This window comes from Stegodyphus dumicola, chromosome 4, assembly GCF_044657685.1.
Source record: "Stegodyphus dumicola isolate Sdum_Otavi_A_Nest chromosome 4, ASM4465768v1".
NCBI classification, from domain to species: Eukaryota; Metazoa; Arthropoda; class Arachnida; order Araneae; family Eresidae; genus Stegodyphus; species Stegodyphus dumicola.
This window is the reverse complement of record NC_140771.1, coordinates 77,866,442-77,888,213: the sequence shown is the minus strand read 5'-3', so window position 1 is coordinate 77,888,213 and position 21,772 is coordinate 77,866,442. Positions and strand designations below refer to the sequence as shown.

Sequence of the window (21,772 nt, the reverse complement as noted above, 5' to 3'; positions counted from 1 at the left end):
GTTCCATTTTGTCCTTTATGCATCTATTTATATAAAAATGGAATCTGGCTAGGGAATTTACGACTTGTGTATGAACTAAAAATTGGTATCTTGATAAAACTTGTCAGAGCATAAAATGCGTATATTCTGTGATATTAGTGTATTATTAATCATACTTCTGTATTCGTAAATGCAGTTTATAATTACCAGCATAAGTATCATAATGGATTTTATTAAAACGGCGAAAACTGAATGCATGATCCTAGCATTATCAAACTACGGCTCTTTATCCAGTTAAGTATTGCTTGGGTCGTAACCAACACAAATTTTATTTTTGAAATATTATTCCAAATAAAACAATATGCATTTTAAACAGTTTAACTTTTTTATATGCATAAAAATGTTAAGTAGCTTTAAATTGTACTTCATTTCTGAAACTTCTGCGGTACTATTTTTAGAACAGATCAAGGACTTTAAAGAACAAGTACATTTTAGTAATATGCAACGTTAATGATATAGTTCAAATGTTACTGAACAGCTGTACAATTTGTAACTGGCACTGGAAGAAGCAAAATTTATCTAATGATACAATATTCATTTAATGAATTAATAGAAAATGATACAGGATCAGCTGCTGGTCAGCATGTTAATTACATACAAAAGCTAAAGCTTCTTTTTCCCCACTGACAGTGAGGCAGCCAATCCACTGGGGCAGTTAGCATAGGCAAACTACTATATGCTTGTATAAAAACTGCATTTAAAAGCTTACAGCATATTTTAAATAAATTTCGTATGTTGAATACAGCTCCCCCGAAAAGCGCTGTTTTCTATTTTATTTGTTTTAGATTTCAGATTAAAGGAAAATAATCAGTTCTGTTTCTCAGAGACGGGATTCCTGCCTGTTTGTTTTTCGTGTATTCTACATGTGTAACCCAGTTTCTCACTGAAAGGGCTCCACGAAGGCCCATAGCTCTAATATGCTTTGTTATATTTAAATAACCCTAACCCTCATACTACAACAACTATCACACTAAATTAGGGTAGAAGATTTCAAAACAAGATTTTAAAGAAGACTCCAGATCCCCACTAGCAGAGCATCTAAAATCGCTAAGCACAGCTAGCTCAACACAGGTTCAAATCCTGGCCAATAAGCTGGTTGCATGGAAGTTTTCCTGGCTTTTTTTACAAGTGGAACAAGAATATAAGTCAAATCCTCTTAGAAAGTTTCCTTCCTCTTGGGCAGATAAACAATTGTGTGCTTCGCCGTAATCCAAATACATTAAACCCGTCTGTATTGACAGCTATCATTCTATCTTTGTAAAGAAATATTAAGGTAAAAACATGTAAATATCAAATATGCTTTAGACTGCAAATATTTTTAAGCAATTGACATTTTAAGCAGCAGAGCTTTTTAATGGACTCATGAACAACTGAAAATTGCAGCCCAGCTGGTATAGTGGTTAGCATCGCTGACTGTAGTATCGAAAAGTCTGGCTCGAATCCTGGAGAAGGATGAATGTTTGTAAATGTATAGTGCCCATGCAGCATTGGGACACTCTAAATATTCAGCGAGCTGAAAGTCCTCTCGAGAGGTTGATGGTAGGGCAACAATAACTGAAAATTAAGAAAAAAGAACCTAAAATCAGTATAAAACTCTACCAATTACTAAAGCAATCTAGCAAAACCTTTCCATCGGGCGATAAATTCTACTCATATAAGAACAGTTGTATTTTTGTAGTATTTATCAAGTTAAATTTATGAGAACCTACTCAAAGTTTGGTTTTTTGAAGCCTTCAAGATTCATCAGAATGGTGATAAGATCATTAAGTGTGGGAAAGGCAAAAAAATGTTTAAAATAAAATAATTGCTGCAAAATGCGCAAAGTAGTTATATAAATAATTAAAAATATGCGAAATTTCTTCTGATGATCTCTTTCAAACAGCATAGTATTTCTGCAAAGAAGTAGCACATATTTAGCTCGCTCATGGTATTTGGGGCTATGAACAGAAGGTCATCTTTATGAACAGAAGGTCAATTTGGGGCTATGAACTGAAGATTTTTATAGTACTTCCTGATAAGCTATTGAGTTCAAATTTTGTAAACATATTGACTGCGGATGGTAATATAATATGGTAAAACAAATTTTATAAAATTCCATTAATTTTTTTTTTAAATTTAATGTTGACATGATTTTTGCACATATTTTCATTTGCAAGACAAACTACAAATGTCAAAACTTTAACGTTTGCACTGACGTAAAATATTATTTTAATTGAAATTTGTATGATATTTTTAACATAACTTCTGATTTCTGAGTGAAAAGTCAGAAAATGTTTTCGATTATTTGAGGCATTTATTGGAAGTAAAAAAAATTTTATTCATTTTTGAAAATGATTTTTTAATTGAAAATAAGTTATTAAGATTAAGAAGATAAAAATTTAAAAAGTTTTGTAACATAAGCTTTTATTCAAAACTTATAAAATTCTTAATAAGTCAAAGGCAAAAAAATAATTTATGGCATATTTTAGAGAGATTAATTAAACTTCTTTACAATATTCAATTATTTATATGCAATTTATATCAAGGATTATAAAAGTGAGGACACTTAAATAACGAAATCAAACAGTCGATTTCCAATATCAAAAATATATATAGGGCACAACTTTTTTTTATTATTCATGATATAAATTTGTAAATGAATTTTGTAAAGAATATTATTTAATTCCTTATTCCTATTAATCTATATAATAAATTACGGTACTCTTCTGTTATCGGGATTGGATTAAAAAATGTATGTATGTATGCATGTATATACAGATGTATGTATTCATGTATGTGCCTATATATACATACGAATGTATACATGTGTTTACACACACATAAATACACCGACACATGCACATGATGTGCATACATACATTCGTAAATCCCTTCCGATAGCAGAACAATAGCTAAATTACTTTTTTTAAAAAAATTTATTAATCATTTGAGTTATAAATAAATAAAAGCTTATTCTATAAAAATCTTCTTTTATTATTATTATTATTATTATTATTTAATTTCTTAAACAGCGTCTAAAACAGAAATTCTTATTTCCTCTTCCATTAACTTTCTAACTGGTAACAAATTTCTTATTACTTTAGAACCAGTGTAAGGTCGCCGTTATCGTAAAACATCAAGAAGAGTTCTTGATCGTAAAACTTCCCGTGCTATTGAGGGTCATTAATTAACTATTGTCATCAGGGTTGGAGGGACGCTTGTCCCCTTAGACACTTGGGGGTGAAAGTGAGACAAAAATACGGGCTGTTCATTTTTGACGTTTCTTTTAGGTCTAACAAAAAGACAGGTCAATCCGTTTTCAAGAAGATATTTAAAATGACAATATTACGGGAGAAACCGTTAAGGAGCTTGCCTAAAAGAACAAGAAAATCTGGGTCTAACAGTTAAAGGGTTAAATTTATGCGGCATAAACAGCCAATTCTTACTGTGCTACCACTCAGCAAAGCATATTTGTATAGATATTAAGCTTTTAAATATAGTAATCTGGCTAAGCAGTTACATTGACAAAAATGCTACAAACAGCACTCTACTTAAAAATTTACATTTTTATTTAATAATTCTAGCTGCCTAAAATTGTGATAATAATAAAAAAAGAGAGAAAATATAATGATTCTAAGAAAGCTAACTATGTTGTTGTTGTTTATGCTCACTTGTCTGATTTAGTCAGCCCAAGCCCACAAAATTCCTCGTGGCAAGGAGCGTACAAACACACCTGTCGTTGGTGTTAAGTTTGTGACTATGTATTCTTAGATTGCCAATAGATGGCGGTAGTGTTTGTAAAAAGAAACTGTGATGTCATAATTATTTATATGTATCAGTTCGTCTTTGGTGTTCGCCAATAAACGTTGTATGGAATAATGCTCTCTGTTTATTACTTTACATTCGATCCAGTCAGATTATTAGAGACTTACATATATTTTGTTTAGTTGGCAACATCACTGAGCACCTTACAGGTGACAGTGCAATTTGGCTCATATCTGCACCCAATTTTGATAGACCAGGGAAACAGGTCTAAGGGATTCCCACTCTTTCCCCTTCCACCAAACCAGGCGAAAGGACTTTCGGCTCGCCACATATTTAGAGTGACGCCATGCCTCACTGACTCTATACATTTACAAACATCCATGCCTTCAAACCCGGGCCCTTCGGCATGGCAGTCAGCGATGCTAACCACTACACTGGTTAACGGCAAATCTAGCTATTATGCTTATTAATGAAAACCACGAAGAACTGTATTTATTGCTTTTAAATCATTTAGTTTGTTAACTAATAAGAGACAGGTTACATTTGAAAGAAAAATTAAATATCTTATGCTTTTCTGTATGTTAAAACACTAGCAAGTGGAAGCTGAGAATATATTCTAAACTTGTAGTATGTGATCTACCACTTTATTAGTTATTAGTATTTTTAGACAGCTGCACTAAAATTGTTGTTGTTTTAATTCCTTGTTCTGACCATTAAATTTCGGGTTTGAATTTAAGAAAAGCTTTTTAGTGAGACCATCTAAGAAATGAATAACTGAAAGTGGTAGATCACATACTACATGCTTACCTATTTCATTTCAAGCAGTGGCAGTACTTTTCGTTTGTTGATTCAGTTTTAAAGGCAAATGTGGTAGACAACACATTTCTTTTAAATTGCTGAGTCCAGTGGTTAAATTTGAAAGACTAGTGTCATGTGGTTTATCAAATGGCAACACAGTGCTTTAAATTACTGAGCTTGTTAATAAATAATTCATTAAATTTTCACAAAATATGATATATTATATATATATATATATATAATTCTTATAAACATTTGCTGTAAGTTTAAAATTAGCCCCCCTCCCCCAGAAAAAACCCTGAAAGCTATCAGATTTTACATAATGCCCAAAGGGGCGTGCTTTTAACGTTGTATGTGTTGCCTTTATTAATTAAATATCATGTTCTTGGCACATAAATCATAAAATTCAGTTCAACAGCAATATCACAAAGTAATTTTAAAAGACCATATCTTTAGAATTTCTGATACTCAGTCTCGCACGCTGGAGATAAAAATGTTTTTTTCCCTGTACAGTATTGCCATTTCTCGCTTTGAAATCGTTGAGTTTGTTAATCAAAAATTCTTTAATGTCTGACAAAATATAAAATAGATTATAAAACAAATTCCAAATTAGGGCTTCTAGATGCCCGTATTTGGTGGAGGATTACATTATTCAAAATTTGATGGCTCTAGGTACCATTGTTTTATCACAATGTGAGAAACATACATACATTTATGCTGATGATTATGTTCTTTCCCCCCTTTTTAAATCTTTGCAAAGAATTTGATATTTATTATCTCAAAAGGGCTATTAGTATTGAAACACAATTTTGCGTTCTTCCACTTTTCATTCAATATAATGCAGGAATTATAATAGTTTCTTAATTTTTAAAAAACATACAATACGGCTCACACAATTTTAGCATGCATGGAACAAAAATATAAAAATACAGGCTCAGTTTGATAAATATACATGCTTACTAAATTTGTACAGCTAATACTATTACTTATTATTATATAAAAAAATTTTTAGTGTGGCAAATTTTGGAGCATGGCTCTAAACATAATTCAACTTTACATTCTTACTAGGCATTTTCCTACCTGATGCAATCTCTGTGGATTCTAAATTCTGCTGCCTAGTGCCTTTCTAAATTCTGATTTTCCCACCTGATGCAATCTCTGTGGATTCTAAATTCTGCTGCCTAGTGCCTTTCTAAATTCTGCTTCCAATGCCTGCTCTAAATTCTAAAAGTTTTGCCATTTCTAGATTTTGTTGCTCGGTGTGTCACTAAATTCTAGAAATTCTGCCACACCAGCCCTAACTGGCCTTTACTATATATATTTCATATTGCTTCCGAATGTTCATATTACTAAAGAAATAAAATTAACTGCTTTTCCTCTACATTCTAAATGCATTTAGTGTTTTTTAGAATATCGGAAATCCTTAATTAAATCCAAAAATTCTAAAATGAAAAGGAAACGTGTTGAAGAAAGAAACTGAATACATAAAGGAAATTATTCTTGAAAGATATCTGCAGTTGTTATTATGTAAATTACCCACTTGTTTATGATTTCAACCTTTACTTTAATTCCCAATTTCTATTTCCTCATATGATAAGAGTTATTGAGCCAGATTAAATTAAAATTAAATTGTATAATCTTTGACCACAAGTCCACATTATTAGTTCCAATTTGACTGTTCTTGTTTAATTACATCACCGTGAGCTTTAATTGATTTTGTTAGCATCAGAACATGCCTTTATGTTCTAAGATCTTTTTAAATAAGAGGCTTTTTTAAACCTTTGTCTGATATTATAGTTAATTTCAGACATAGCAAGGCACACCAAAGGCCGAGCGGTAAAGACGTTGAACACTGGTAGTTCGGTCTGAGCTTCGAATCCCGCGAACAGGCTGGCTGCATGGGCGTTTTCATGGTTTTCCCCATGTGTGACATGTATACGAGCCAGTTTCCCTTAGAAAGTCCTCCACGAAGGCATCCCTACCTTTAGACAAATAGCCCTCGTGTGCTTTGCCATAATTGAATAACCCAATTCAGACATAGCAATAATATGCTTCACGCCTGTCGGGAGTTTTGGAACATTTAACTTTTACCAGATCAATTAAACCCTCAAAGATAGATTGTGGAGAGGTTGACAAGTTAGGAGATAAAGACGCAGAAACTAGTGAGAGCATTGATTTGCATATTGAGACAAATCTCTAATTGTTAGAAAAGATGCTTAAAGAGAAGGAAATCGATATAAACTAGCCAAAATGTCGGGGAAGGTTTCGAATTAAAATGACGGATAAATATTTTGTTCACTGTTACAAAACATAAATGCTCTGTAGGTTTTAATGCATAATTAATATTGTTTAAGAATCTGTGTCATAAATTACATCTACTTTAAACTGTGAAATTTTATTAGATTTTGATTTTAATAGGGCTTTTTTAACAAATATTGTTAAAAAATAAAATTTAATAGTGGTCATGTAAATCCATAATGACAAAGTTATCAAACTACCTAATTTAATTATTTATAACTAACTGCTTACCCTTAAAAATTCAAGTAAAACATATTCTACCATGCATCTATTTAGACTTAAAATAATACAAAACAACTTATCACCTCTGGTGCTTTAATAGCTTATTAGAATCTTAAAGTATATTAACTGGGTTACAATCCCTGGATATGTACACGAAGCTACGGCACTAACTGCATCAAACAGAGCCTGACTAACTTTCAACACATGCCAATCTTGCCTACATCAGGCCTTTCAGGTTTGTTCTAATCAGCAGGTCTCTTTCTAGACAAGCGGCAGCGGTGACAACATTCAGTCTTTTGGTTATGAATCATGCTGATTATGATCTTACTTCTCATTTTAACCTATTCAGTTTGACATAAAATCTGCCTGCTTATTTACTAAACCTCTAGACTGACCAAGTATGTGACAAAATGAGACATAAAAAAAAAATCAACATAAAGCTAACTGTTAGTAAAATGTAAATGTCACTTATCTTCTTTCAAATATGACCAACAATTATAAGTGTAAAATATTTAATGCAACTTGATAAATTGCATAAGTTTATTTTATTTTCAAACTTATTAACAATTATGTTAATTAATTCATGTTTAGTAATAATGCGTACTACTTAGGGATCTATTTTATTTTTAGGATGGTATTGCAAAAGGGAAATTCAGGCATATCTTCAATTGAATTTATTCAGTTCCCATTTGCTAATAGGTCATTTTTTTCATTAATGGTCCTTAAAATTATTTAATTTCCATGTGCAGAAATGTGTACGAACCCTGATTTAATTCATAATGTATCTAATTAAATGCATTAAATATTTTTATAGAATTGCATCACATATTTTTCACCTTTTAAATACGCAAAAGATATATAATGTTCCCATGTTAGTCTAAATGCATATTAATCTAATATCATATAAAATGTTTTACTATTTCACCTGGGCCATTTTTATCAGTAATCTTTATTGATAAACTTTATTGAACTTTACAAGAACCCTTTTAGAACATCACTAAAACCTGAAACCATTCAAATTTTCTTTTTACATGATATCACTTTTAATTATATATATTTTTTTGCCTTTTTATGGTAATAAGATAAAGTATTGTATGCATATCTATATTTCCTTTCGTGAAATAAATGCACATAATGTAATTATTTCTACTTCTCATGTAGGATTTATTTAACATGTTGGAAATTGGAGGAGCTCATCCAACTGCTGCTATGGCTTCCCTTAACAGCTTTGTCACCACAACGAATGCTGCAACTGTGAAAAAGAGGAAGAAGAGTACTGCACAGCCCAATCCTAAAAAAATGTTTGAAGAGGTAATTGGAAATCTAGATTTCAAAAAATGATTTTTTTTTTAAAATTCATATTCAGGGAATATGGCCCTATGTATTTTAAGCTGTATAAGCAAGCTATATTATTGCTGTGTTTCTAATAAAAAAAGCACAAAAAGAATACACTTCAGGATATTTTTAAAACAATTCTAATGCATGTTTCCTATCTTTTCTTGTTGACTTTATAAATATCATACTTGAGAAAATTAATAGGAATAACAGGAAAATACATGCTGCCATAGCATCTCAATTAATTATGTCTCTGCTTCATTTGCTGGTTGCTCACTGACTGATAGGGGGTTAAAGATAGAAACTGGATATTGTTTTAATATAAAACTCTTATCTTTGAAGCATAGAAGTATATTTTAGCTGCTAAAATGTTCAGATAACAATCTATGTACATCTTAACACATTAAATGCCAAGCCTATTTTGCGTGATCAAAAGCTAGTCCTAAAGGCTGACATTTGTTAAAAAGCATGTAAAAGTTACATAACTTGTTAACTTAAAGGTACATAAAACAAATAAAAGCTTACTTTTAAAATTAGAGCAGGATAAGTTATGTAATGTATGGTTTTATGTGAAAAAGACACAAAACACATATTAGGAAAGTAAATATGCCTGTAATGTAATTAAACATATTTTCTGAGAGAGGATTTGCAATACCTCGTATAAATGAAAACAATAATAAGCCTTGACAAGTAATGTGTTTTTATATATAAGACTTCTTCTTCAGGTTGAGTTTGTCAGGCACTTCTGCTAAATAGCATTTTGTGCCAAATTCACCAAACTCAATGCTTCCTAGCTCCATCTGTTTGGGTCACCCACTTTGTTTATAAAGTCTGACAGTCCCTCAATATAGCTCAGCTGTAAATCTTTAGTATTGAGAATACCTAAAGTAGTCAAGCAAGGGAGGACAAGGGTATATATAATATGCACTTGTGTAGTAATATGGCATGCTGTTTCCTTGTTCTTACAGCATTTCCTGCATATAGTGTCTTATTGGGAGAGCCCCATAGTATGAAGGTGCTTTCTAAAAAAGTTGTGCCCCATGATGAAAGTCTACTTCAAAGGTTTTGCCTGTAAAAGCAGAATGTTTAGTTATATTGTCATTTTCATCCATATATAAACTAGAAAAGAAAGTAGAGGATAAAAAAGGTCCACCCAGTATTGCCTGTTGCTGGGTAAGGCAAAATACTCTAGAAGTTGCCAGGCACTCTAGAGGCTTCGTTAAAACAATATAACCACAGTATCATTCACCCTAGGCATGGGTTGTATAAAATCAGGGTTACAGGAGGGGGTTCGTGGCTTCGTATTTATTATTCGAAGCTATCCTGTCAGATAATACAGGACATCCTGCTATCCACCGCTTGCTGACGTGCATGGTAGCCACTCAAGGCCCAGGTATATAAGACTAAAAAACATATCTTTCAAATCTTTCAGAAAAAGAAAAAAGGAAATACTCTTTTACGTAATTAAAATTATTTAAGAAAGGGGACTTGGATGCATTAAGGAGTCTAAAGTTTAAAAAAATAAGACTTTCTTTTAAAAGAGATTGCTTTTCTTGCTGATTTTTAAGTGCTCTTAAAATTGGAAATGATGTAAAATGAATTACGATTTTCATGCCTCTGATTTTTTTTTTAAAGGCCCAGATGGTTCGCCGAGTCAAAACATATCTTTCCAATCTGAAAGTAATTTCGGACGAAGAGAAGCTGAGGACAATGTCTTTGGAATGCGAACCCACAACAAGTTCTGTACCATTAGTCATACCTGTTGCTCCTCAAGTCCAGCAGCCGAGGAAAAGGCATCCATCTCCTACGTTATCCACCACAAGTAGTAACAGCAGTACATCTGAAGGGAAAAAATCACTTAGTGCTGGTCCCAAATTTGGTACGGTACCTGATTTACTTTTATGGAAAGTACAGTTAGTTACATGAATATTATTAGGTATGCATCTTAGAATTATTGGAAACAAGAATTCTGCAGTATGGTAAATTTTCGTTCTTAAAAAAGGGCTTTACGCTATCGAAAATAGGTAAAATGGGGAATTTCTTGTTTTGGATATTAGTTAAATGAAATATCTGTTGTTCTGAGATGTTAATCAGCCTTTTAACTTAATTGTGTGAAATGACCAACTGTCAGAATAATATGCCACAGGATATTTTCATGCGAACAGAATTTCTTTGACCAGCATCCGCTGCTTGCAGTGGATGGAAGCTGGAATGTTATTTATTTATTTTTTCTAATTTGAATAAAAGTCCAAGAGAAAGTCATTGAGCAAGTCACAAATTGGCATGATGTATTTGAGAATAGCAGTTAGTACTTTCCATGTATGCTAATAGGTAGCAGAATGATTTATTTCATTAGTTAGTTCCAAGTGCCAGTTGCACACACATAGTTCAATTTCAAAATGTCACTGGAACTCAATGGCTGTACAAGAGAGAAGCACCATGCTTTTATCCATTGGGGGGGGGAGGAGGTCAATAGGAATTTGTGCGAAACATATTCATAAAGGTGTATTTCCTCTTTATGGAAAGAAGTGTTTGTCACATAATGCACAAGTGGGTGGAGAAATTTTCTGAAGACTGCTCCAAAGTTTGTGACAAAAACCAAAGTAGACTTCTATTCAGATTGAGACAGACTCAGTAGCTCAGAGAGTGGAGGACTTGATATGAGAAATGTGCTGTACACTAACAGTAACAGTACCTATTAGTCTAATAATAACCATCTTAGAGGCAAAGACTTTACACGTGATGATGAAGATGAATGGCTGCGATTTCAAACCCAGGGATTTTATGTAGCTGGAATTGGAGCACTGATAAAAAAATGATGGACAAGTATTTATAAATAATTTATGAAGATTATGTTAAGAAATATAATAGTTTTCAGGTGATTATCCCATAGGTTATTAACTTTCCTTTTGTAATTTTCTTTTAAGTAGCGACAGACTTTTGTAAGAATTTAAGAAAATTGGAAAAAATAATGGCACTTTTAGCAGTAAATTTTTTTTACATCATTTCTAAAAATTCATGTGATTGAAATAAAAAAATTAGAATATGTAAAGATGCCATCTTAAAAATTTCGAATTTTAGAAAGCAAATATATTTTCTATCACATGATGCAATATCAAAATGCAAGAAGAGGGATGCTTTTTTTGAACCTGTCAAGATGACATTTCTCTTTGAGGAACAGGAAGTAAATAAATTAAACAATTAAGAAATGTGGCTGAAAAATAGCATGGCAAAATGTTTTTAAGGAATAGATGGAACTGACTTTGTGGTTTAATGTATTTTGTTGTGGGAAATAACCTATTTTTCTTCTCTTAATTGCATATTTATTTATTTTAAATAAAAATGTGTTTAGCTGTTATTGTATTTGATTAGTGTAATGGAAAAAAAAAATTCTCAATTTCACAATCAAGTTCTAAAGATTGAGCTGTTTTAGTTATTGAGTGATAATTTACCTCTTTTGCATATCTATGAAAATGGGTTTCGAGTTCTCAACTACCAACGAAGAAATGAAATGGAAAGAAAATAATATTGGAAATTAGACATGGAATTTACTGGTGTAGTTAATAAATTCACAAATATTTATTCATAAAATGTGCTAAAAACCAACAGAAAGTAAGAGAGCAAATTCATGCATTACAGGTGCAGACTCTCCCCAAGCTGTTCGAAAGTTGCTAGCACTTTCGGATCAGAGCAAAGTACGTCCTCATCAACCCCCGCGCCATCATCATTCCCTATCCCCATCTCCATCTCCGAATGCCATTCGAAGAAAGCATGATGGACGACAGGGTCATGGCCGATCACATAGTGATACAGCAAACCCTTCAGTTCTACCTGTGGATTTGAGTGCTGAGAGCTCGAGCGTCACTGCACTTAGCAACCTGCCATTGAGGAAGTCGCAGACTTCGGGTAAGTTATATAGAAAATGCACTGATGTGTTATCATTAAATAGGTTGCTTTATTCCTTTTACAGTTAGAACAAGTTTCGAATGTTGAACATTCTGCTAAATTTCAAAATTTTGTTCGACTCAACAAGGACCAAAAAATATAATTTTTCTTGTGTATAAGGGGGTACTGAAAGGTTATCGCATTGTTTTAAATACAGTACAAAGTCCGAAGTCTGGACATCCAATATCCAGAATGATCTAAAATCTAGACCTTAAAAAAACCAACAACGTTTTTTTCGTAGGCTTTAAGCATGCACATTTGAGTCTCCCCTCCACACTTAATAACACATCTGGAGAGTCCCGATTCTTAATTTTTTTGACACTAAATAAAATATCTTGTTATTGAAGAAACAATCATTTTAGCATAAATTTGTACGATCAGTAATTTGGCTCTGTTGCTGTGTATCTGCTTTGGCACACATCTCGAACCAAAACATTCCACATAGATACATCGTTAATCTAATGGGGGCCCACCAGCGGCCGAGCGGTAAAGTCGCTGAACACTGGTAGTTTGGTCCGAGGTTCGAATCCCGCGAACAGGCTGGCTGCATGGGCGTTTTCGTGGTTTTCCCCATGTGTAACGTGTATACGAGCCAGTTTCCCTTAGAAAGTCCTCCCTGAAGGCATCCCTCCCCTTAGGCAGATAGCCCTCAAGGCTTTGCCATAATCACACACACACGTTAATCTAACGCCAAACTGGTGAATCATTATTTATTATACTTTACTTTCATCACCACATGTTTATCAACACATGACAACTTGAGTAATAACTCGTGTAGCCATGCCTAAACAATTTTTTTTTATGTTAGTAATTGAATAATAAATGAGTATGGTAACCTTTTGTGTTGACATTATGCTTGGCGATGATAACAGGTTTAAGTTAAATGTGCTAAAAAATGTTGACGAGGAAAAATTTAACAAAAATTTCTTTCCATATGGTAAAAATATATTTTGTTGATGATACTCATAGACCCAAAGATTACATTTAGGACTATTTGAATTAAGAATAACTGATTTGTTATTCATATAAACCCAGAACCAGAACCAAGGTTCATATGGCCACACCAGGTCGAAAATTTAGGACCCACAGAGACTGCATCAGGTAGTAAGATATCTAGTGGTGGCCCTGAATGAGGCTTAAGTATATGTGAGAATTTATTTATTCAGAACTCTGATAAGCCTTAAGTGTGGGCAAGAAATAGACATAAGTATAATAAATAACTAAACTAATGCAATTCAGGCTTAATTATCACAGTGCGCTATAGGAGCAAGATGAAATTTAACGAAAGAACTTGCTATTAGTCGCCAAGCTCATGATGCATAGCCAAATATGTATAGTGAACGATAGCTAAATTTGATAATGATAGCTGCTAATTTTAAAGGTATTCGAATATCGCAAAACAAAGGTGAAATTTTACAATTAACGGATTTTGTAAAGAAACGCGGAGAGAAGATGATTTCATTGTGATGACAATGCTTCTCAATCATCAGTCAATTAATGAATGGCGAAATCTGTAGTATGGTTCTAGATCCAGAAAATACTGCTACCGATAATGAAGAAAGTAACAGAGAAGTTACTGAAAATGAAAAAATTTCGATTGACAAGGACTTCAATAATGTAAGTGAACAAGAGATTATGTCTCTCTACAGAATTAAAAAAAAAGTATTAGCACAAAAAATTAAGTAACTTAAACAACTTACATTGAAAGAAATGTTTAATAAGGTGAACAAATAAATATGGAGCCTTTTCTTCGCGAATTTTGACACCTTTAGATCAGGAATGGGCAAACTATGGCCCGCGGATGGAGGCAAATTAAAAGAAATATATACAGTACAAAGTCTGTAATCCGGACGTCCATTATCCAGAATGATCTATAATCCAGACCTCAAAACCACAAACTTACACATGCGCGTAAAGCCAATAAAGATCATCAGTCCTTTGAAAAAAAAGGAAGAAAAATAATATTTAAAGAAAGTAGAAAGGGAGATGGATATATAATATATAAATACAGTACAAAGTCCGTAATCCCATGCGTGCTTCTGATATTGAAGAAAGTAACAGAGAACGTTATTGAAAACGAAAAAATTTCGATTGACAAGTTAGTTGGTATTCTCGACACAGCAATTACAGGACTTGAACAGTGGAACTTTGTAACTGAACAAGAAATTATGTCTGTTTATAGAATTAAAGAGAAAGTATTATTAGCACAAAAAAGAAGCAACTTAAACAACTTACATTGAAAAAAAAGTTTAATAATGTAAACAAATAAATATTAAGTTTTTTTTTTTTTTTTTTTTTTTTTTTTTTTTTTTTTTTTTTTTTGTAAATTTTGATACCCTTTAGATCATAATTGCTCTTTATTTCATAAATTACGGTTTCATATTTGTAATTGTATAATTTCTGCATGCCATCTTACCAGATTTAAATTGATGATCTATAATCTGGAAAAACCCCTAATACGGAATTGCCGAAGTCCTGACGAGTCCAGATTACGGACTTTGTACTGTATTTATATATTATATATCCATCTCCTTTTCTTTAAATATTTCTTCCTTTTTTTCAAAGGACTGATGATCTTTTTACTTTCTCTATTTTTGTTCTATAAAACATAAATCACAAAAATAGCAAGAACAGACAGCTTTCAATCGATAAGTGTTAAAAGCAGAAGTTCTTTATTAGTTATAGCTGTAGATTGGCGCCCAACAAGTCTTATCTCTTTCTTGGGTAGCAAACATATGGGAATCCAATATAGGTGAATTAGACCATATATAAGACAGATTGTGCGTTTTAAGCTCCAACCAGCGGCTTTTTCTTTCAGCGCGACTTCTAATATTATTTATTTTTTATGGATAGATTGCGGACATATAGCATCATTGTGATTAGTGGTAAAATTATTAAAGGATGGCATAGCTAGTGCTTGTTTGGGTTATTCGTAAAATATTTCAACCACAAAACGGCTACTAAAAGACGTAAAGTTGATTCAGAGTGCCATGGTTTTAATGATGAATGGACCTGGAAATATTTTTTACAGTTGTAAACGATAAACCAGTGTGTCTCATCTGCAGTGAAGCTGTAGTAGTCTTCAAAGAATGTATATAATACTTCTCATCATTTCACATCTAAGCATAAGAATTCGAATTACGAAGCAATGTTCGAATATGAAAGAAAACAAAATGCAGAAAGTGTTTATGAAAAATTATCAGGCCGCCAAAATTTTTTCAAGAAGATAAACAGTACCCAAGAAGCAGCTACACATGCCAGTTACATTGTAACATACAGTATTGCTAAAAATAATAAAGCTCTCATCGATAGAGAGTTCGTTAAACAATGCATGCTCCAAGTTTGTGATGTTTTATTTCCAGACAAGAAAAATAATTTTGAGACTGTAAGCTTATCTCGAAAAACAGTGACTTCTAGAATCGAAGCCATCGATAAAAATTTGACATCAAAATTCGAGTCAAAAATTTGCCAGTTTAAATTTTGCCCCATAGCTGTGGATGAAAGCACTGAAAGAAATAATACTGCTCAATTAGTATTATATTATTTATAAGAGGTGTTGGTGAGAACTTTGATATTACCGAGGAACGGGCGTGCAAGCGTACTTTAAAGGGAACTTACAGTGGGATATGACATTTTTCGTGAATTTCAGGAAGGGCTTTTAACATTGAAAGTGCCTATAACAAATATATGTAATATTACGATCGATGGAGCACAAATATGACTGGAAAAATATCTGGATTTCTCTAGTCAAAACTGTACATTGTGTTACACATCAAGATACTCTGCGCAAATCTGCATTGAGTATGAAGCCCATGTTTGATGCAGTCGTGAAGCTTGTAAATTCTATTCAATCTCGTGGGCTTACAGGCAATTTCGAGAATTTCTTCAATCTGTGCCATCTGAATACTCTGATGTACTGTGTTACACGAAAGTAAGGTGCTTAGTGGAGGATGTGTTTTTGAATGAATTTGGCAGCTGAAAGATGACATTGTATAGTTCTTCCATGAGAAACAGTGTTCTGCAGAGTGCCAAATGTTAGAAGACACAGAATGGCTTTCGGATTTTGCATTTTTCACAGATCTTCTTTGTCATATGAGCAACTTGAATGTCAAGATGCAAGGGAAAAATCAATTTATCGACAATATCTGGGCCCATCTCAAAGCTTTTAAACTAAAACTTAATCTGTTTGCTGGGCAGCTAGCTGAGAATGACTTGTCTTATTTACCGATGTTAAATTCAATACCCTCAGTAAATGAAGAGAAGCTTAAGAATTATGAAGATTGGCTTAAAAAACTGCATTTTGAGTTCGAATGCAGACTTCAAGATTTTAGTGTCATTCAAACAAAACTGGATATTTTTACCATGCATTTCAACGTAAATTTTGAAGCAGTGAGGTCAGATTTGCAACGTGAATTAATTGAGTTGCAATCTAACAATCATCTCAAGCAGTTGTTTCTAAATATGCCAAAGTTAGAGTTTTACAAATCATTGTCGAAAGTAAGTTTCCCAAATTTAATATCTCACACCCAGAAAATCAGTGCTATGTTTGCTTCATCTTATTTATATGAATAAGTGTTTTCAACTATGAACCTTAGAAAGAATTATTTTATTAGTAGACTGACAGATGAGCATTTAGCATCATTCCTTAGAATCAGTACAACTCACTTCGAACCTCAATATAAGGAACTTGAATGAAATTGCAATTTTATTCATCTCGTGTTTAAATTGTAATACTTGTTTTTTACATATTTAAATTGTAATACTTGTATTTTTGTTTTTAAATTTTTAGAAAAACTTATCTTGGCCTGCCAAACTTTTTTTTTTTTTTTTTTTTTTCGATTTTTGCCTCACGACCGGAAAAGTTTGCCTATCCCTGCTTTAGATCATAAATACTTCATTATTTCATAAATCACGATTTCATATTTTTAATTTTATAATTTCTACATGCCATATCACTAGATTTAAACCGATGATCCAATATCCGGAAAAATCCCAAATCCGGAATCGCTGAAGTCTCGATGAGTCCGGATAGCAGTACACTTATCAATTGGAAAGATTTTAATATTAGTTTAATACTAACATATTTTAGTCCTTTTCACAGTGATATCTATCAGTAACTTCCAACACGTTGCCTGTTGCTGATGGAACTTCAGAATATTAGTCAAGGCAAGAAACATACTATCTTGCACCTCATTTTAATGGCTGGGGGAGCCTACTGCGGTACCGAAGGGCCAGGTTTCGAATCCAGGAGAAGGAATGCTTGCAACTCTCTGTCCCTTCATAGGAGGCAAGGGTGGCTGCTTGTTAATGGCCACTACTTCTGCCCTTAGGAGTGGCCAATGCTGAATAGCCATGTTCCTGCCCATTGAATTTAATTTAAATTTCTGTTTTTTTTTAATCCATTCAATATCTTTCTTTTTTGTGGAAATAGAAAAAAACATCACATTGGGCTAGTAGAAGATTTAGTGAGTAGTATCAATGAAACACAAGTACTATGTTGTTGGACCAAAAAAGTTTTTTCAGAATTTTGATGAATAATCTTTCGATGATCTTCTCTCATTAATAGTGTATTGCATTTTCTCTGTGTTTTTCTGATTTCTGCTCATCATTGGATATCGAAATTGTGGCAGTCTTCATTTGACATAGCACTATTCATACGCCTTTGATTTACTTAGTTCCATCTTTAAAGAATTCCTGAAGATTAACAGCAGTCTTCATTTCATCTTCTTTTGTAAAAGAAAAAATTTCACACATACTGTTTGCAATTGCATGTTGTTGAACACTGTGAGCTGGTACATGCATAAATCAGCACTGATGCCAAACCACTTCACTCAGGCAGATGCCACTTTGCATATAGATGTGGAAAATCCTAAGTTACTAAGGACCTAAGTGTTAGGATCTACAATTATGAAATTCTCAAATGTTGTGTTGTCATCCTGTTTATGTATATATATATATATATTGTTTTTTAAAACTCGTATCATGCCTATGAATTCAAAATGTGGCAGGCAGTTTTTTAGAAATCCATTTTTCAGAACTAGTTTGAATGGCAAGTTTCTATTTGCCATATTATATACAATGATAGGGGAAAAAATTGCTTATGATACCATGCAAGAAAAAGAGGCAAACTATATATGGGCAGTTAGTCACAGCATTTAAGTTAAATAGGGCATCAAATGTGTCAGAAATTAATTTAAACTAGTGGGCAAGCCTGCCAGGTGAGGACTGCAGCCACCTGGTAAAAAAGAAAAAATTAACGAATAATTTTCTAAGCTAGAACAATTCATTGCTAATATAGGTTTTAAGACATTGGGACGGTGCCAAATCCCTACATCTTTCGGGAAGCTGTACGGAAAAAACCTAAGAAAAAAATCCCTAAAATGGCTATTGAGTCTCATTCAAATTACTTTTTTCAGAGTTTTTAATTAATATCTCAGCTAATTAAAGTTGTACGAAGATGAGAATGGTATCAGTAGATTCGAACAAATTTTTGGAATCAGGATATGTGTCTTAAAATTCAACTAAGTGCCATTCCATAGATATTTGTGAAAAAAGAAATTGGCACATAGCCAAATCCCTTTAATAGGGAAAAAGCCAACAGAGGAAGTGAAAAATTTGCATTGAATTATATCTTGGCTAAGTCGTACGAAGATGGGAATGGCTTACCAGGAATTTTTGGAATCCACAGTGGTATGCTTCGCTAAGCGCAGAAGCGAGCAGTTCGAGAGAAGATGATGTTTACAAGCAGATAGACACACACAGATTTTAAGTAGTTTAAATAATCTGTTTACTGAGTCCTAATATTGTAATTACATGGTGTTCAGAACATGAAAATGTTTTCTTCCATGATTTGTTTAATTAATCAGTAGAATCAAGGGCTGTAACTGTATAGGAAATTCCAAGTCTGTGCACTTTACAAGAAAGAAAAAATAATTCTATTTTCTCTCTCTATAATCACCATTAGCCTAAACACAGTTTTGTAGCCTGTATATTATGCAGTTTGAAAAATAGTTCTGAAAATCAGTAGAAATCAGTTTTGCCAGTTCTTGTACTGTTTAGTCATTTCTTTTAAATTGTGTTGATTTTCGAAACATTTCTCGTGCATGTATGCTTTGATTTTTGGAAAAGGCCAAAAATCTAGAGACAAAGTCAGATGAACATGCACAAAGGTTGTTCTCAAAAGTATTAATAAAATCCATTGTTAGAGTTGACCAATGGGTCAGAACATTGTGATATTTTCAATAGTTGTAAATGAATATGCTAGTAACATTTTGTACAAAACTGCATTAAAATCCTACAACTGAAAAAAGGAAAGTGCATGGAGTTTTTTAGCATCAAAAGTAACTTTTTTGGATTTTGTAATGTTTCTTACATATGCAGATGAATTTTTATTTTATGTTATGATAAGGGACCATGTATATTTTGGAATGAAAAAATCTCTTGTGTGCTTTATTTGTAGGTTCAGTGACATCAAGTGATAGTAGCAGCACAGGCAGTTATCATCACCATCCCCTTTATGAAATAGATTCTGGTCATGCTACGAGCTTGGACAGCCACAGTAGCAGTTCTTTAGGCTCTTCCAATTCTCCCCCACAGCAAAGAAATCAGCACATTGGTAATCATGATTGATATTTTATGTTTACTTTAGCATTTAATGTTTTGAGCATTCCCTTAAAATCAAAAATAGTGTAACATAAAATATTGGGATTCCTCCACTTTTTAGTGCATGTTAATAACCAGAAGTTTTCTAGTGTCCAAATAGATAAATTTAGTATACCCCATGTCAACTCAAGTCCTTATAGCCAATTTTTATTTATGCAACCAACTACTGAATACAGAGATATACTTTCAAGTTTTTTGGCATTTTTAAATTTAAAGAAATCAATTTTGTAAAAATTATGAAAATTAATTTTTTATGCGTTCTTATATTTTATTTAGGAAAACTTTGTGCTTATTTTAAAAAATAAAGCAAAATAATGTTTTGATTCCTATACCAAAAAAAACTACAAAAATATTTAATTAAAAAATTTGGACTTTTGATATCATATTCAGTTTACATTGAGAAGTTAGTTAATAAATAAATTGAATAATTCGAGGTTGATATTTCCCCTTTAAAAGCTATTCAATGATTTATGACTTTCCATTATATGGTATTCTTTAACTCACACTTTTGATACAAGTAGTGTGCGGAAAGAATTTTCACACGTGTAATTTATAAACTTTCAAAGTGTAAAGATATATTATAAATGTTCTCATGAAGTTTTTTTTTTTTTTTTTTTACTTAGGAATCATAATGTGATAATCATAGCAAATTCCTTTAAGTACAAATATTTTTCATTTTTAATTAATGTAAAAAATATTATCAGTTCACTGTTAACGAATACTGAAGCCTTCATTATTTTCTAGAATAAGAATTTTGTAGATTCTCTGAATAAGAGCTCTTTTTGAGAGGGATTCTATTGATGAACACTTTTCAAAATAATCTACGTAGAAAGGCTCATCAATGAATCTTTTAACATCAGAAACGTTTCTCTAAACTCATATTTTATTTTTAGTTGTGTACATTTTCAAATATTTCACTTTTCCATTTGTATATGCCCCCACCCCCAAAGTTAGATTTCATTATTTTCCGAAACTGATTTCTTTAAATTAAAAAATACCAAAACATGAATCTTTATGTGATTTAAAGCATTTTTGTAACTTGAAGTTATATGTCTACGGCGAGCAGTTCAGAAAATAAAGTAAGGACTTTTAAATGGACCTGGTGTATGTTAATGAATAAATATATTTTGTGTCAATTTTTGTTCTTGGCAGTTTTGAATATGCATATGAGCCACAAATTGTATCATCCTGAATTTTATTTCAAAATTTTTGTAATGAAACAATAGTTTAACTAATTTTTTTATGATAGTAGTAGCATAACCTATGTTTCCAATACCATAAAAAACTTACAACTAACCCAATTTCAATGTATGCTATGTTGTTTAAATGGGAATTAAAGTTACTTATTTGAGCCCTAAATAAGGATTTGCAAGCTTGACTTCATATGTAATCCATTTTTTAGTCCAAAAGGGCAGTGTGCCCAGAAGGACTATTAATTTCCTTTTGGTATTTTGCATTGAATCACTATAAATGTTGGTTCACTTTTCAGATTGTTGCCACCAAATATTTTTGCTCTATGCTATATTTAAAGAAACTACATAATAAAGAATCTGCATAAATGTATGTACGTTTCTCGCATTGTGATAAAGCAACGGTACCTAGAGCCATGAAATTTTGAATAATGTGATCTTCCACTGAATATGGGCATCTGGAAGCCCTAATTTGGAATTTGTTTCATTATCTATTTCATATTTTGTAAAACTTTAATAAATTTTGATTAACGAACTCA

General features: G+C 32.3%; 1 protein-coding gene across 7 annotated transcripts in view; it reads left to right on the top strand.

Moving 5' to 3' along the window:
- LOC118194037 (rap guanine nucleotide exchange factor 2-like) overlaps positions 1 to 21,772 on the top strand; it is a 648,324-nt gene that overhangs the window by 611,826 nt on the left and 14,726 nt on the right. For all 7 annotated transcript variants that reach the window (XM_085815114.1, XM_085815113.1, XM_085815118.1 and 4 more), the window contains 4 exons: positions 8,263 to 8,412; positions 10,072 to 10,315; positions 12,076 to 12,342; positions 19,841 to 19,996. In XM_085815114.1, coding sequence (XP_085671240.1) covers positions 8,263 to 8,412; positions 10,072 to 10,315; positions 12,076 to 12,342; positions 19,841 to 19,996 — 817 coding nt within the window. The remainder of the gene's footprint in view (positions 1 to 8,262; positions 8,413 to 10,071; positions 10,316 to 12,075; positions 12,343 to 19,840; positions 19,997 to 21,772) is intronic.